We start from the raw sequence: 18,989 nt of genomic DNA, 5'->3' as shown, positions 1-18,989 counted from the left end.
TTGACTACTTTGTGCCATCAATATCCCCAAATAAAACTCTTTAAAAAAAACAAATGACTGCCAACATACTAATTTTCACCCACATTAGGCATAAGGAAGATCCTCATGCTAGTAGAATTTTCCATATTGTACTCATTGGAGTTCATGGACCTAAACCAACACTAGTGGGGCATTTCCATGTCAATGACTTGTGTAGTGTTACCATGTCATATCCATGATCACTAGCTTACACAGCAGAACAGAAAACAAGGCAAAAAGAAAAATAGAGTAATTTTATTGGATCTTTTCTGTTCAGTTTTCATTGGCACCTTAACAACCTGATCTACTGGAAAAGCACAGACATCTTCCAGATTCTGAGATCGTGGCTGAAGCTTGTATGTTTGCTTCATGCACTTCTTACGGTGTGCTGACCAGGACTGCAGGGAATTTATCCCCATCCAGACACTGAAACAATATTACAAAGATTATTTATGACTCAAGTACTATAGCTACAATTTCATCACTAGACTGTCCATTTAAATGTTCAGTATGAACTATTTGTTTTACAACAGAAATTGCATTTTGATCCAGTGATGGAGCCCCATGTGACTGAGGCAGTACTTGCCTGTCAAAAGTTAACAGATCATCCAAACTTGGCCCAGACACTAATCTGGTAAACACTGGCTCAGCTTGACCTGCACATCCCATGTGCTTCAACCTGAAACATAAGAGATGTGTGAATATACATAAAAACACACCATTAGCAAATTATTTAAACATGCATTAACAACTGTGGCAGAACATTTTAGATAAAGAGAGCAATGGGCCAAGAAAGGAACCATTGAAAATGTGATTCTTAGGGAATAAGCACAAGGACATTAGGGCTGCTTTTCCAAGGCAAGCTTCAGTGCCTTAAAAAGGCAATATGGAGGTCATTTTTGGTAGTGCTATTGGGGACTGCACGATTACAAATTTGGTACTTTTAAACCATAAAAAGCAGCAAGTTGAAGATTCCAAATAGGACAAAACTGCATTCACTTCAGTTTAACATAAAGCACACATCTTTGGTAAAGAGGCACAATATTGATGAGTTACACAGCTCCTAAGAGCTTGACTTTAGAGGAAAGAACACTGGGCATAATTTTGTAGAAAATGTGATGGACAATAAAACTGTTGGAAGGATGCGTACAGGAGATCAAAAGTGGTTACCTCACATTACAGGACTATTTCCACAATTGCCCTAGTCAAGAGAGCAGCTTTCATCTCAGAGGACTCGAGTTGGTAGGCACAACACTTCATTCTCCAAGGACATTGTCGATTTTCCAAAATTGCTAGCAGAGAACGCTTGGATGCAATGAAGCATTACACAGTACTGACTGTAGCAGAACTACCCATCCCAAATACTCTTCTGGAAACCCAGATCATTCTTAAAATTTTCAGCTTGCTGAGCACCAAAAAAACCCCACTAATGCACTAAATGATTTCCCAGATTTAACTTAAACCCATTCACCTAAACACTTTAGCCTTTGCCAGTTCCCCATAACAGTCAGTGTGTGGTTAATAAAATCTTTAAGGGTCAAAGAATTCAAAGCATGTTCAGAAATTCGTTTAATGGGCTTCATGAAGCCAATTTAACAAAAGAAAATATAGGTGTTGATACACAAAACAGCACATTTCTCTCCCCAAAGGAACAAAATCTTGACATGGATATAAAAAAACTGATCTCCAAGCAGTACTTTTTTTTTATTTATTCAAAAGTCACAAAGAGCAAAGTACTTTGGGCCACCTTGAGCTCAATCAACTCCTAATCTGAGGCAGCACCGGTCAGAGTAGTTCACTCTTTGGGAACTGAATACTTTACAAATCTTTAGCAACACCAAGGTGGCTTGCTAGAGCTGTGAGCTCAAAATTAGCATGCCTACCCTGCTTTACTAAAGGAATGCATTACACAAGGACTTCAAGCCACTAAAAGCACATCACAGCGTGGCAAGCTTCTTTTGAGAGACTGATGTAGTTCAATTTTTAGAAGCAGGTAATTCCAAGTAAGACTCTGCTTCTTCCATAGCAACCGTCTTTTTCACAGCAATCCATTCGTAACTGTATATGTTGGTCCAAAGTTTCACTTCAAATCGGTTTTAGAAGCTATCAGGCTGTGCTGAACTGATTAGAGAATTCACGCATGGTTCAAAAAACAGATTTCATTAGAGAAACAAGAGCAAACAAGTGGTAACTGAAGATACAGGCAATCTAAAAACGGGCTCAAATGTTTACAGAAATTGCCCAAAAGAATGACACCATCTCAGGACAGCTTGAACACGAAAATAATTGTTTTAAAAAACTGATAGCATCTTGTATTTTATGTAGGAGAGTGTTACAACTAGTAAAACTGAAATTAAACAAAGTGAAAAATCAAGAGTCTTCGAAGAGCACATCTAACACAGCCAGCGAAGGGATGATCTTGGAATCAGGACTTTTTTTTACTCGTGTGTAGCTGAGGACAAGAAGCAGGCAAGAGTAAAGGCACTGGTGCATTGACATCCTTCCCAAATAAAGAACTGATACCACTAAGCAACGAGTCAGTCATTCTCAATTTCAAGCATCTTCAGGATAAACTACTGGCCATCTGCACACTTAGTCCACTGTTTGTAGATTTTGAAAATGATCTGGGGGGTGGGGGGGGGGTTCTTCTGGAATGCTGTATTAAACAAGCATTTGTGCTATGATTTAACATGAATCCAAAGTCTCAAAATGACTGCTAGTCAGTGGATCGGTATATTGACCAGGACAGAACAGACTCTTCAGTTTTACAAGTCAGTTAGAAATTTGTGTCGAGCAATTCAGAGGTTTTATACATACCATAGCTGTCATAGCCGTCTCTATAGGAGCCAAAAGAAGAACGCTCATAACCACCCTGGTTCCTGTAACAAGAGTGCAATTACATTAGCAACACCAACCAGTAAAACAAACAAGGCAAGTTGACACTATGGGATGGCCAGACAAGTACAAGCATTAAATATAAGCTAGGTAATCATGGATTGGCCTATATAACCCTATATAATTCAGTTGTCAAATAAATTGGCACCAACTTCTCATGGGCATAGCCAGTGATAATAGGAACACTGACCAGCTGCTTTTCAACTAAAAATAAACAGTCTAAACATGTAGCACCACAAAGTTAACTATACCAGTGCATTCTTGAACTCTTTAATGTGGTCAGTCAGAAGGTACTGGTTTTATTTTTATATAAGCAGCCCAACATGAACTGAGTAAACAAAGTGGATAAGACAATAGTTTGCAAGAAAGTATTAATACATCATTGTTGGAAGGAGTCTCCAGTGTCAGCATTTTGAAATCATTTCAGAACCAAGAAAGTCTTTAGGACTGGGGATGGGGGTCACCTCTGCATTTTGTGGTCTCACCAACATTACATGCTGCAATGATTGGACAAGAGCCCTTTATGCCAATATTGTGTCTGCAACACTTACAACAGTCACTTCTTGACAAATGTGGCTACCATTCTCAATTTTGCTCTCATAATACACAATATGAAGTTAAGCAAAGGACTAACCTGTTGTCTCTGTATCCTCCACCGCCTCCACCACCACCCGAGTAGCCTCCACTCCTGTTGGAGTAGCCACTACCGCCGCCATAGCTCCTTTCACCACTGCCATAACTCCGATCTCTGCCTCCATAACTACGGTCACCACCACCATAACCACCACTGCCACGGCCGTAGCTCCTCTCACCGCCATAACTACGTTCACCACCGCCATACCCACCACCTCCTGGGGTTAAGACAGTGATTAAAAGGACATTAAAAAAAAAAAAAAAAAAAAAATTATATAAATAAAAGCACTTAAAAATACATGGCCTGCTAACAATACCCACCTCTTCCTCGGCTGCCTCTGAAAAATCCCCTGCCACCAGAACCTCTGAACCCACCAGATCGACCGCCAGATTTACCAGCTTCATCAACACGAATCGTTCTGCCATCAACAGTCTGGGTGGGGGGTGGGGGAAAAAAAGTTAACATTTACAGCAATCAGCAGATGCCTTTACTGTAAGCAACTTACAGAAGGGCTCCATCAATAAAAACATCCCATAATGGGTAATGGACTATTTTCTGCCAAGTTATTCATGTATACAAAATAGGTTGCAAAAAAAAAAAAAAAAAAAGTACATGAGAATTTTTTTTTTTACCTTTCCATTCATGGCAGCCATCGCATCCTTTGCATCATCTGGATTTTCAAATGTAACAAACCCAAAACCTCTGGATCTGTCAGTCTCACGATCTCTGATGACATCGACTAAAGGGGATGCAATATAAAACATTAATTGCAGACATACAGTTAGGTGAAAATCACATTTCTATACAAAAAGGACACAAAGTTACCTTTGGCGATGGTGCCGTATTTGGAAAAAGCCTCTTCGAGGGAATGCTCCGTGGTCTCATAGCTGAGTCCACCAATAAAAAGTTTCCCCTCGTCAGACATCTGAAATCACCGGGGGGTGGGGCAAAATAATCAAAAATCAATAGCAGGTTTCAGGACCATCACAAAGCATTCCCATAATACATACAGTTTAATGGCATCAGATATGATGCCTTCTCTAAGCCAATGTTGGTTACAATGAAAACTTGGTGACACTGTTGGTAGGTTTGGTGACTCTCCTCTACAATGGCATTTTAGGGCCAAAGAAATAAAGATTATGAGAATCGAGTCTTAATATTGAGAATAAAGTCCTGATTTTGCCATGAATGTGTTTGAAGTGATGTAGTGTACAAGCAAGTCTGCATTAGTCAAGTTAAATCAGTTTAAGGTGAAGTTGGATTGGACATTCGAGACTTATTTCAAATTTCTCAAGAAAAAAAAAAAAGTGATAAAAACTTGTATTTTCTTGCTCTGGAATGGGCAGAGAACACAACCGAAATTATATACATACATGTGTATATAAAATACACGGCCCTTTATTATTGAGAAAAAGGAGAATCTCGAATCTGCCTATGTCCAATATAAATACCACTCTACCATGGTATAATTTTGACTCAAAATATTACAACTTTATTCTCAATCTTAATTTGTTTCCCCCATACCACTAAAACACCATCTTACTCCTTAGCTACATTTACACGCTATTTATTTATTCATTCATAAACAGGTTGTCTATTTCCATTTCCTAACTCCTCAATACCACTTCATTTCGTCCGTGTTCTTTATACACCTACCAAGTTAGTTTGGGATGCAATGACCAAATACCTCCTCCTATAATAAATAAACAGCCGATTTTCTATTCTTTTTTTAGATGTGTAAACGAACACGACGATTCAGTGTCTGTACAAATGAGAAAATGGCGCCATACGGAGAGAGAGAGAGCTTCATGCACGCGTTACTAACCCTATGGGGGAAAAGGTGTTTCTGGCTGCATCGCATTCAAAAGACTACATATCGGACGAAAGGCGCACCACATGGAGTGTAGAAACCGTAAAAAGTCATAAGAATAACGCTAACGCTAGTTTACGAAGGACATTTCCCTTTACTTTCTTAAATAGCCATGCAGTTTGTTAGAGCGTTAGCGCTGTAGAAAATGGCCGCGTGCTTTCATTTTTTTGACGGAAACAGAATAGGGCGGGATTTTTTTTTAACACGTATGCGATACCAAATAGTGTTAGTACAAACGAGAGAAGGTCAAGAAATAACATTGTTTATACAAGCAGTTACAAAATTAATATTACTGTTATTAATAATAATAATAATGTCTGTAAAGACAACTAGGCCTCGTTAGCCGTTTGCTAATCACGCGGCTCATTTATTCCTTGTAGAACAAAAGCGAGGCTACAAAGCTAGCTAGCATAAACTGCTAATATTACCGAGCTGCTAGCGGCCTTGCTACCGTTTCATCGTTTCCAGACGAGGCTGGCAAATTCTATGTGGTTGCTGCATAGCAAAACAATTTAGACTGTTTTAAATTCGCAGTTTCTACATCAAGTAAGCTAAATATCGATAGTTTGCATTTCGGAAAAACGGTACATTTCCTTACTGGAAGTAGACACGTATCTGCGTCACATTAACTAAATAGCCATTTTGAATGAAACATGGTAAGCGTTATGAACAGTATTTCCCCACATTAGCTTATTTGCTAATTTAACAAGAGATTATGGGATAATTACGCTAATTTTCCTTAAATAAAATCATGGATTGTTTTAAGTAAATAAAGACACTGAAACCTCAAAAGCTTAACGTGAGCCCATCCTACGCTCTTTATACCAGCACACACATACAAAGTGAGGAAAACAAACACATAAAAAAAAAAAAAAATACATCACAAAGCACCAATTACCTTTCAGCAATTCCCTGAAGCAACGCACACAAACTGCTACCAAGTGCGCAAGAGATGAGACCGGATTTAAAATGGCGTCGCTATATGAACAACCGGGCCTCATGATTATTAATGTATCTCATGAATATGCATAAAGGAGGAGTCAGTCGTTGCCACGCCTTCGTTATACCGCCATCTACAGCATAGCCACGCATTATACATGTAATGGACGAAGAGGAGAAGAATAATGCTCATTTCATATGTCTACGGAGTAGCAGATCTTTTTATTTTATTTTGCTTTTATTTCCGTTTGTCCTATTTTGATCTGCGAGTGCGTGAATACGTGTATAAACGTCAATGTATCTGCCTGAATGTTTAATAGCTTTACAGCAACATGGGCGAATCAGATATGGGTCATTATTCCCTATGTAATTCCCCATATACGTGCAGTATATAGTGGTTAAAATATGTTTTCCACATCACGTGCGATAGGTGGGCATAAGATTCACCCACAGTAATCCAAGGTTGTACTACTGCTGCATAGTCACAATGATTTCTATAACAATTATGCACATATTTAACTATATGTATTATTATAATAATTTGCATTTGATAAACAAGCACACAATTAAGTACACACTGGTGCAGTAATTGGTGCAAGAGTTGCCTTTAACAAAGTTTGCATTAAATTATTTAAACTTTTACTCAAGTGAGAAATGTAAATATTATCTCCGCTAGTGGAAGTAACTTTGTTCACTTGCATAATTTATACATTTCTTTTTCCTTGTGAAACACACATTTTAAAACAATTGTCAAATGAAATTAAACCTCAATATTTTAAAGCCTCACATAGCAGTAAGTAGTCCAAAGTTTAAAACCTTTTGTTGCTTGCTATCTTGCTATCTATCGGTCTATCTGTCTGTCTGTCGGTCTATCTGTCTGTCTGTCTGTCTATCTGTCTGGCTGTCTGTCTCTCTGTCTGTGTCCAGAAAAGCGCTATAAATCTAAGGAATTTATTATTATTATTACTGTTGAATAAATCTAGATAATTAGTTTAGTGATACTTTATTGGTGATATAATAAATTTTTGCATATAGTTTTGAATATTGAACTCAAGTTTATAAATTTTCCAGAAATTAAAGTCAAAGTTATCCATTGTCTTGAGTAGCCTACTTGTGACTACTTTTGCGTTGAAACAAAGTTTATCTTCAAGGTGAGTTTACTCCCGTTTTTAAGGGAGCAAGTGAACTTTTGGTTCTAAGTTTAGCCAGCTTGAAATGTCTTACATTGTTTCAGGAATCTCTCTAAGTTCAGAGGAACAATATGAGAGATGTTTAGAGTGGTATAATGAAGATAACAGGCTTCAGGAAAATAGGTCATGGAGCAGAGAAACTTGAATATGAGCAACAAGTTAAATCAGTGTGTATGTGAATAGATTTGAATCAGCGTCATCAGCCATTCAACACTCATTATTCATCATTGTCAGACACCCCCTCACAACTACCCAATGCCCCTGCCCTTATAGCCATCACTTTACAATATCTCGCTCATTAGCACATTGCAGCTGCCTATTCAGTAATGATTGTTGTGAACGGCTCTGTGAACACCTTCTTTATTATGGGCATTCTGGTGAGAAGAGAGATGAAGAGAATGGGCAAGACTGCAGGACTTTCCTGTATCAGTCTCAGAGTCCTGAGGATTTGAGCTGACCAGTTAACCTGCTTAGTTCCTATACCAAAGAGAGATGATATTAGCCTTAATGACTAACATATCTTATGAAAACATTTGAGACTGGTCTTGATTCACAGTTTAGTGTGGCTGCTATAACAGAGTAAAAAAATAATAAAGGGTGGCACAGTGGTTAAAGTTGAAGCCTCATACACACCAATCAGCCTACCACACATGTCTTTGGACTGCTGGAGGAAACCAGAGTACCAGGAAAAAACCCCCACAGCACGCAACATGCAAACTCCACACACACAGGGCCACGGTGGGAATCAAACCCCTAACCCTGGAGGTATGAGGCAAACATGCTAACCACTAAGCCACCGTGCGCCTAGTTATATGATCTTAGACACTTATTCCAAAAAGCACCATAACCCATGACTTTTAGCATCCTGTAGTAAAGCAATTTCCCTTTTTGGCCAAATTGAAACAGTTAAGACTCTTCAGTTCCATTCAGACTTCATCCTGAAACATCATTTGGCACAGGCCATCATGCTTTCAGATTCTCATCATAAGCAGTTGCTTTTTTCTCTCTGCACCCCTTTTTTCTCTTTTCATCTCTAGAATTGATTTATCTTCATTTGATCTGTATATAAGACTTTAAGCTGTTACACTACAGGACTTTTATGCACTTTTTAACCAATCATTATTAGGCCTTTCTGTACGTGTGTCACCACATGGGATTGCATTGGTGTTTTCTTTATGATTCTCTTCGTCACATCTACAATTTTTTTTTCTTTATGGCTGAACTTATGATTTAGTCACTCACTGTTGTGGTCTACCAAACAATATGTCATACTGCCCATTTTCACTACACATCATTTCAGCAGTGTTTCATTTGTGATTTATTTGGATTTTCAGTCCCATGAACTTTCACTCTCATGGCTTTCTTAGTTGGTACGGTCATTTCTTCAGAAGTTGATGTCATCTAAAATCAGCTCTATTCATATTGGTAGCTCTTTTATGCATTAACTAGGGGTCAAAGAACAGTTAAGCAAGCAAATACATGAGATGAGGAAGCGATGTATAAAAAGAGGTGGGGTTCTAATATGAGATGGAGATACTTTCAAATGAAAACCAGACATTTTCAACTTTGTGTCACTGTTATATTTCAATTAGGTTAGAGTAAAATGTGTCACAATGCAACTGGATATACACTGCCTTTCATGTCAGAAATGTATCTGCTACGCACCATTTTAATTGCATTACTGGTTTTGCAGAATTGCAGATGTTTGCAAATAAGTAATAATTAGGATACCTAATCCTCTTTTGAAAAATTACATACCTGTGCACTACATACTGACCTAGATAATGGTGTTGTTTCTTACACAAGACAAGATAAAACACTCCGGGGGATGAGGTGAAGCAAACGGCAGATTATAAATATCTTAACCTCAGGACCAACTTGAGTTCTGTCCTCTGCATTAACCTCCCACACACACACTCAGCAGCTTCCTGTACATTACCACAGTTTTCCATTTAGCCTCTCTCTCTGACTCATTCTCTGTGTGTGCCTTTTCTGTTGTTCTCATGTGGGTCATACACTGATTAATAAAATTTCAGTACATGAAATATGTGACAAAAAAACAACAAAAAACAAATATGACATCATAAAAATTGTCCAAAGATGTGTCTGACATATTGCAGTGAATTTGTGTGCTACTGTAATAGCACAGATTTGGACAGTAGAGGGCAGTATTTGTTTGCCTCATTGTGAGAGAGTGAAATATTTTCAATTCTGAGTTTGCTTTGCAGTGAGACAGAGTGAAACTTCGTTTTGCAATTTTGTGACATCATGCAGTAATAATACATTTAAAAGAATACTCAAATAAAAACAATCATGCAAAAAGTCATTCATAGAGAAATTAGTAGATTTTTTTTCTTTTGAAATGTATTAAGTAAAAGTCAAAAGTATTAGGTGAAAGAAAAAGTCAGGTAAGTATGGATACTTAAATTCAGACTTAAGTAAGTAATTGCTAGTAATTGAAGTGTTAAGCTAACAGGTTAATGAGCTTCCATGTGAAACAATTGATCATGCACTAATTAAACTAGTAGCCATCCAGTAACTACAGTGAAACTAATAGGAAATTAATATAATAAAAAAGAGAAAATTTGAACTGTCAGTTGATCCTGGAAGTTTCAAGGGGTTGAGAAAATGATGCATTCTCAGGCTTGTGTTAGACTTTTTATTGTTTTACTGAATTGTCTCTAGCATGTGATTCAATGGTGTTCGATTTATTGACCAGTTGTATATATTCCCACATTTATGCTGCTTTGATTGATATGTCACTATTTTGGGCCATGGTCCTTGTCAAATTATGTAGAAACACCATTATCCATCATCATCATCTTCAGTATTTGCTTCACCCTGGTCAGTGGTTGATCCAAATCTGATCCAGGGAACGCTGGGTACAAGGAGGGAAGACACCCTGGATGGGATGCCAGTATATCTTAGGGCCTAGGCCTGCTTTTGGGAAAGAAGCTGACAGTAAGTAACCCGAGCTCAGGACAGAACCTGGGACCCTGGAGCTTTGAGATTGAAATGCTACCCACTGCACCACTAACCTGCCCTGACGAAATATCAAATAGCATTATATTGTAGCAGATCCAGCAATTTACAGTATTCTTGTGTGCTTCAGAATTCTTCTACTGCAACTATCAGAATTATCTCTGAAACTTTGATCTTTGAATTTAATCTCCACCCACTTTGTTTCATATTTCCAACATTGAAATGTCTCCAAACTACTCCTCCAGTTTTCTTAAATCAATTGTGCACATCACTAACTCCAAAACTAAGGGCCTGTTCACACTGGGACATTTATTGCCTGGGTGTGAACACTCCCACTGACAGCCATTGGGGTGTTAAACAGACCGTTTTTTTCACACTGCAAAAATCGTCCCGGTGTGAACAGGGCTTAAAGTTGTACACCCTGCCTTAAACCAGGTCTGTTCTTTAGATTTCATTGTGGTTTGTATATTGTGGTTTGTATATTGTGGCATCCCTTCCGACACATGACATTTTGTTCATGAGGCACTCCACATGTCAACCAAGCAGACAACCTCATTAATAATGCTTTGGTAATTTTTCCAATTGGTACGTTGTGCTTTCTTTATCTGATGTCATTATCTGTGCTTCACATGCACTGGTTTGGCCCTCATAAAAGACATCATCATATGCCAAGTGCAAAGCAAAGATAAAATAAATACAGTGCTAAATAGCCCATGCAAATACTTTGAGTGCCTAAAAAGGACATGAGTATGTACAACAAAACTGGGATTCTTCATTTTAACCCAAATATTCATTATGCCTCTGTCAAATTACCAGTGCGCTCAAAGGTTCCCCGAACCATTATAGCTTTAAATTCAATTTAGTTATATTGAATTACTTGTATAGTGCTTTTAACAATAGTCACAAAGAAGCTTTATAGAAATTCATATGTAGATCTAGGTAGCTAATGAACAAGCCAGAAACAATAGTGCAAAGAAAAAAAACCCTGAGAGTATATGAAGTGGAAACTTTAAGAGGAACCAAGAGGACTCAAAAGGAACCCATCGTCTTCTGGGTGGCACCAGATAGTGGGATTATAAATCAAGATGTTCAGTATGAGCAGATTGTGAATAAGAGTCCTGGGAAGTCTTTATGATTACAGCAGCTCTTAGGTAAAAAACTACAGGTAAGATTATCTACTAAATTATTTACTGAAGCAATGGCGAGTAAACTGTTTCTGGGAAATGAAAATCTTTAGGGTATCCACATGGGACCATCCTCAGTAGCAGAATATGAGCCTGTTCCTATAGAGATCATTCAAAACTTTTAGCCAATATGTTTTTTCTTCCTGAGAAATTACAATCAAAGCTATTGTTTCTCTAAGTGCCTTCTTAAATGTATCTGAATTTAAGTTTAAATCTTAAAACTCCTAAAAGCTGTCACATTACTCACTCTCTGAACCACATAGCTACATATATTTTGCTATTTATTTCACTGTAGTTTTTGAATAATCCATAGTATGTAATTTCATATTGTCACACTCAGCAGTCAGTGAGATTGCAGTATTTGTACACAGTGGATGTAATCTGTCAGATGCAGCATTGCCAATAGTCTTCAAGTTAGCCTTGTTTTAGAAAATAGGTCAGTGAACTTTGTCAAAACAGCCAATATCATTTTAAGGCATTTGCCCTGCAATGCATCACGTCCACAATGCAATCTATTCATAGAATCACTGAAGACCTGCAGTTGAAATGCACAGTCTAATTAAATCCTGAATTGTGGGAGTCAAAATGACAAAGTAAATAAACGTTGCAATCACAGATATAGGACTCATAATACTCAAAACTCCATAGTTTTTCCCTCAACTTCTATTATTACAAAATTATTACAATTGTATTATTGATGTAACTGGAACCATTTTTCCCAGTAGCATACTGAGTCTGTACACTCCCACCTTGCAAGAAAAAACTATATGAACCAAATAATTAGATATTAACCAAATAATGAAATAACCCAATTAGGGTGACATAGCACAATTCCACAACATTCAAATTTACTGGCTCATTAAATATGGGCATCGTTTACTCCTTGACTATCACATCTGTCATTTTTTAAAAGAAAGATCTTCACCTATGAACATGTACTTCTTTTGGACAGGATTAATGTTATGATTTCATCTCACTTGAAAATGCAATGCCTCAAATGCCTTATTGATAATACGGGTCTGCTGCCTGGCCTGGTCAAAACATGTATCAAAGCAGATAAAGCATAAGAAGGTGCTGTTCCTATGTATATACTGTAGCAATCCTGAAAGCTTGTTTTGTTTCTGACAGAGCAGCAAAGATTCAAAATACTGAGATCTAGCAGGAACCCCAGGTGTGTAGTGGGAATACACAGGGCTTCACAGTCCCTCATTCAAACCTACAGAAAATTTAGAGTAGCCAGTTCACATACAGGCATGTTTTTGGAGATGGGAGAAAACTGGAATACCTTCAGTCATGCAGGTACAACATGCAAAATTCCTGTTTTACAGATACCTTAACTCAGGACCGCAGAAATGTGACCACAGAAGTTTGCTACACTCTGTGCCACCATGCTACTCTGAGGTATATACGTATATGCATTTAAGTTTCAAATAATAAAAATTATATATTTATATGTGTGTTTTAGCTATATGTATTTATACATATGTGGTGGCTCAGTGGGTTACAGTGGGTTACTGATCAGAAGGTCAGGAGTTCAAGCCCAGCCCTGCCAAGCTACCACTGTTGGGCCCTTAACCCTCAATTGCTCAGTTGTATAAATGAGATAAATGTAAGTTGCTCTGGATAAGGCTGTCTGCCACATGTAATGACAAAATTATTGTCAGAGACGATCACTCATTACAGATGTGGTTGATATTAGGTTGAAAATACAGGAGTTTTTTTTTAAATTGTGGACAAAATCAGACAAGGACCAAATAATATATACATCGCCAAAGAATACTGTGTAAAACTCCTAGGTCATTACAAGTGGTTTTGCCATACCTCTTGGCATTGTTGCTTTAAGAGGTAAAGCATGAGCTCACTGATACTCTGCGTTTGTTTACATGCCAAATACGGAGGTGGATAGTGCTTATTTCCAGCATTAGCGGTTCTGGTGTGTGTGTGTGTGTGTGTGTGTGTGTGTGTGTGTGTGTGTGTGTGTGTGTGTGTGTGTATGCACAAGTGTAGGCGTGTATATGTGTGCATGTGTCTCTGTATGTGTTTAAATCTTTATCAGTTCTGGGAAATAGTGGGTAGTAGTTTAATTTGAGTAACAAGAAGTGTTAGTCAAAATAAACTGGAATCTGGTATGGGTGTTGGTGCAAAACAAGGAAGGAAATGGTATTAGCGTATTGTTCTACGTATATGTAAAATAACGTATGATGGTGTTTCTGATATAAAGTGATTTGTTTTATTTGGAATGAGGAGCTATACAACACATGTCTGTCTTTATTTAAATGTATGTAATTCTGCAGGGAAGGCTATTACTATTACTGTATTAATGTGAATCATACATGTTTGCTCAAACAAACTCATGACTCATGCCATTTCTTTCACCAGTCAGATTTGTCTTAATACACCACTTCACCTTATTACTATAAGCATTACAGTATATGCAGGATTGTGTTACGGGCAGGGTTGGGAGGGTTCTGTTAAAGGTACAAATCACTTCATAAAACAATGTAATAAGTTACATAATCCAAGTATCAAAATATGAAAGTAATGTAGTCTGATTACTTTTGGATTACTTCAAGGTCACATATGTAAATAAAGTCAAGAGAAAAGCAATATGATCTAAAATACTTTTATTTAGAGATTAGCATTCAAAACTATGAATGTTACTATGAATGCAGACTTTAATACACTGAAAAAGACACTATTAGCATCACATAAATATATATAAATAAAATTGGTTTCACTCTGCCCATGTTTTACATTTTTCCCCTACATTCTTTTTGAATGTCCATGGAATAAAATAAAATATTAAATGCCACGAGTGTAGCTTCTGCCATCATTTACACATTTGAATGGACATGTAATACGAAGACATTTGATAACATGAAATGAAAAATGACCATAGCCATTGTTTTGACTCAGGACAGCTGTCATTTGCTGCTATTGTCAAGTAGTGATCTGTTGTTCATGAATGATTCGTGCATTTTGAACGAATCTTTAATATGACTTCGGAGCAACGAGTTGTCTCAGAGAATGATTCATACATTTTTGATACTGCAAAATCCCCATAAGTTCTGTATAGGAAACAGAAATGATTAGTTCACCTCTCGAGTCTTCGGGTTTGAGTCGTTCATTCTTCCAGTGACCGCCCCATAGGCAATGCACCATGCAGTACCAGAAACAGAAATTATTAGTTCATCTCTTGAGTCTTCGGGTGTGAGTCATGGGATGAACAAATGACTCGAACCTGAAGACTTGAGAGGTGGACTAAGCATGTCTGTTCCCTGGGAACAGACGTGACAAATGTGACGTGACAAAAGAACGACACTGATCAGGAAGTGAGGTGAACTACCAGACTGCATAGCCTGAAGACCCAGCTAAGCTATTAATGAATCATTTCTGTTTCTCATTCGGCCTTGGTTGCATTAGCCTATAGTTTACTTTTTATTCCAAATGTGATCAACATTTGTGTAAGTACTAGATGTGTTGGGAAATTTAACATGTAACATTTTAATTATATTCTGCTGAAATGAATGAAATGACTCGGAAAAAGATCCGTTCATTTTGCTGAACGAGATTCAAAGATCAGAGTCAAATGATCTGAATTTCCCATCACTATTGTCAAGTCACTGTTTGACGCCGTACACAACAGCATTCCACCTTTGCGCATTCACTGAAAGTAGGCTAATGGTTGAGAGGCAAGAATTTGGCCAGTAGTGGTGACAAGTCTTTTATAATCGACCAATTGGTGTGCGAGAAGGTGGAAATTACAGAGAAGTGTTAAAGCAATGCAAACTTGCTCACACGTTGCAGTATTAGACCATAAGCACATCATAATGAAACTAAAGCCGAATTCCAGACATTTTCTCAAATTTAAATGCTTTTTTAAGGTCCAAAAAAGAGGACATATCCGGGAAAATGATCTGAATTGGCAGTGATCTGTGATATGTGGTGATATGTGGCAGTGATCTAACAAAAGCATTTCAGAGAACAATTTGTGTTTGTCACGATTTCCCCTCGCGCTAAGCGCTGGAGCATGCAGATTTCGGGTTTTACAGTGACATTGACTTTGTTTACTTTTGACATGTGTGCATTTGTTGTTATGATTTTGTCCTGTCTCTGCCCCTGTATTGTTATTGGTTGTTTCCTTTATGTGTCATCATTAGTCTCAGCTGTTTTGGTTTCACTATTGATTTCGTTTGGTATTTAAACCCCTTGTGTCTCATTGTTCATCGCGAAGTATTGTGTGTGAGGGTTACCACCGTACCAAGCCTTTGTATTTTGTTCCTTGTGTCTCTTTCATTGTTTTTGATCTTGTTCCTAGTTTCTCATTTAGTTCTTTGCCTTTCCTACTTCATGCCTGTTTGCCGATCACCTGACCCTTTGCCTGCTCTGACCACGCCTGTGTTTCACGTTTTGGATGTAACGGATTATCTTTTTTTGTATCCTGATTACGTAACGCCGTTACATGTATTCCGTTACTCCACAAGCCTGTCAGCATGTACACAAAAACAATGTCCATTAAAATCCTTACCAAAACACACTGCTACTTTAAACATGTAATTCCCTCAGAGGAATGCCTTCGGTTGCATGCTGTGTATTCTGCCTGGATGAAGGCCAGTAGAGTACAGAATACTTCAAAGACATTCCACGCAAGCCATTCTTACTGCTACAGAGCCTCTTCATCCTCAGAGGAAGAGCCTGTGAGCACATTGCCATGGTAACGTGCCATCTCTGCCTCCCCCAAAGAGCTTGACCCTGTTGGAACAGATACAAGGAAGCATCATTATCCCTTAACACGGCACAGGAGGTGTCTCCTACTAAATGGATGGGTAATTGTGACATTCAAAATGTAGGTATAGGTGCCAAAAATAACAACACAAATACAAATAGGAGCTCTTCATTAAAAATCCTGTTCACTACTAATACAAGATTTAAGCCCTAGAGTAAAAACAGAGACACACCCCAGAAGGATGTTGGCGTCTTGTTTGCTGTCCCCAGGGTGTGCTGTCCCTGGGACAGAGGGAGACAGTCTCATACCGTGTCCTGGCAAGCTTGTACACAAACAACATTCGTTGCCATGGGTGTGTAGCCGCGCTTAATGACTGACGCACACCTGCCCCACCCCCACAGCCAAGGGCGGATCTACAGCTCTACAGGATCATCTACAGTAACATTCATTCAAGATGAGCTGCTGTTGACAGGACACACTGCTGCCATGGCAGCCTGCAGGAGCAGCAACGTGTGTGTGCATGTGAGGCAATAATGTCAGCTTTGCTTTCGCCACTTGGAGTGCATATTGTTGCTCAAAATTTCACACTCAAGACAAGCATAGAGCAATGATTTACTACTCGCCAAGCAATATAGATTTATTAGAGAGTGCTATGCCAAAGAATTTGGAAAATACACAAGTTATTAGTTTCATTCAGACATCCCTAACATACATATAGACATCCTTTTTAATAATATATGTATATGTATATATTAATAGATTTTATATGTACAGTGCACTCCACTAATATTGGCACCCTTGGTAAATATGAGCAAAGAAGGCTGTGAAAAATTGTCTTTATTGTTTAACCTTTTGATCTTTTGTTAAAAAAAAATCACAAATACCCTGCTCTCATGGATATCAAACAATTACAAACACAACACAGGTTTATCAAAAAACATTTTGTTAAATATAGGTGTGCAACTATTGTAAAATGTATTTGAAGTATATTCCCATTGATATTTAAATTTTCTTTAGTACACCTGGGTGACCAGGAACAGTAAATTGTTCAACCATGACTTCCTGTTTCACAGGGGTATAAATATGAGGTAACATATATGCCAAATTCCCTTAGTCATTCATAACAAGGGGTAAGACCAAGGAATATAGCTGTGATGTGTGGCAAAATGTTGTTCAAGCATTGTAAATGCCCATTTCCACCATCAGGGCAATAATTGAGAAGTTCCAGTCAACTGGAAATCTTATGAATCAACCTGGAATTGGACGTGTGTCTACATTGTCTCAACACACTGTGAAGAGGATGGTTCGAGTGGCCAAAAAAAAATCTCCAATCTAACTTCTGGAGAATGACAGAAATTAGTTGTGTCTTTGGGTCAGAAAGTCTCCAAAACTACAATCTGAAGTCACCTACATCACCACAAGTTGTTTGGAAGGGTTTCAAGAAAAAAAGCCTTACATTCTTTTCTTTGCTGCTTTGAAAAGAGTTATATGTATACTATATATTATATATTATATTATAAACACTTTTATCACTAATTAATGATCATAAATTTGACCTGCAAACCTGCTAATACATAGGCAGGAAATAAAAATAATAAAAAAAGACAGCTGTGCTTCATACCCAAAAGTGATTTAGAGTTTCTTTCCAAATTGTCAGATTTATTAAACCAATAATAAACACATAGCTGAGGATAAAGCTTATTTTCTCTTTTCATTATGTCAGTCATACTCTGTGTATCCAGAGGCAAAAAAAAAGCTTTGATGTTGATTGACAACAATGAATGTGTGTAATTATTAAACTAAATGAATTCATGATGGAGTAAATCAACTTTCTTTTCCACACTTTTTGAAAATGTGCATTTGTATGCTTGGGTGTGCATAATGCAACTGTGTGCTAACATGCACTTGTGTATTGCATCAGTGCACGTGGGCGTGCATTAGCTTGGTCTCTGCTGATCGATCACCTGAGGGCCGGGAGTGAAGAGACAGGAGGAAACACGAGTCTCCTTTCGCCCACCCTTTCCTGTCGTACCCTCTTGCATGCGGCCCACAGACCTGCAAAGCCTCCTGAATCTACTGTGAAAACAAACAATTCATCACGAGACAGATATCTAGGACTGAAATAGCTTATTAAAACAGAACACAGATAGATTGAGACAGAAATGACATTAAGCTGTGAAGTGACACATCATAAAAATGAGTAACACAGCAGTCCGGATCCATCAGAGTGACTGCCACAACAATCATTTCTTGTTCTTCGAACCTTTTATTGCTTCATAGCAAGAACTACACAATCACAACAACCTCCCATCTCAGGTCTGGCTGGAAATGATTCATTTTCAGTGCTTCTGCACTGACACAGAAGATGAAGATAAGCCTGACTGCTTTGCCTTAGGCAGTGCAGTCCTATAAGCCACCAATAAAGAAGGGATTTTCTGTTTTCCAGTAACTAATGTTGGAAATAATAACATTTATTCACTTGATAGGTTTTTTTTGTCCAAAGCAACTTGCAAACAATGTGGAAGTGTGGAGACAAAAAGTAAAAGTGGTA

General features: G+C 38.0%; 1 protein-coding gene across 2 annotated transcripts; it reads right to left on the bottom strand.

The window, feature by feature from the left end:
• Nucleotides 1–253: 253 nt before the first annotated feature.
• On the bottom strand, nt 254–6,418 carry cirbpb (cold inducible RNA binding protein b). Of its 2 annotated transcripts, XM_053634777.1 has the most exons (8): nt 6,316–6,418; nt 4,373–4,472; nt 4,180–4,286; nt 3,868–3,979; nt 3,548–3,764; nt 2,836–2,897; nt 605–697; nt 254–444 (listed from the first exon to the last, which is right to left on the bottom strand). In XM_053634777.1, exons 2-7 carry the CDS (start codon nt 4,470–4,472, stop codon nt 693–695), a joined length of 603 nt encoding a protein of 200 aa, XP_053490752.1. In that variant the 5' UTR covers nt 6,316–6,418; the 3' UTR covers nt 254–444; nt 605–692. The 2 variants fall into 2 exon arrangements, with proteins under 2 accessions (XP_053490752.1, XP_053490751.1); XM_053634776.1 differs by lacking the exons at nt 254–444; nt 605–697 and adding an exon at nt 1,571–2,470.
• Nucleotides 6,419–18,989: the final 12,571 nt, after the last annotated feature.

Source organism: Ictalurus furcatus, chromosome 10 (genome assembly GCF_023375685.1).
Source record: "Ictalurus furcatus strain D&B chromosome 10, Billie_1.0, whole genome shotgun sequence".
In the NCBI taxonomy this organism is placed as follows: Eukaryota; Metazoa; Chordata; class Actinopteri; order Siluriformes; family Ictaluridae; genus Ictalurus; species Ictalurus furcatus.
Note: the sequence above shows the minus strand (reverse complement) of the source record. Positions and strands in the feature narration are given on the sequence as shown.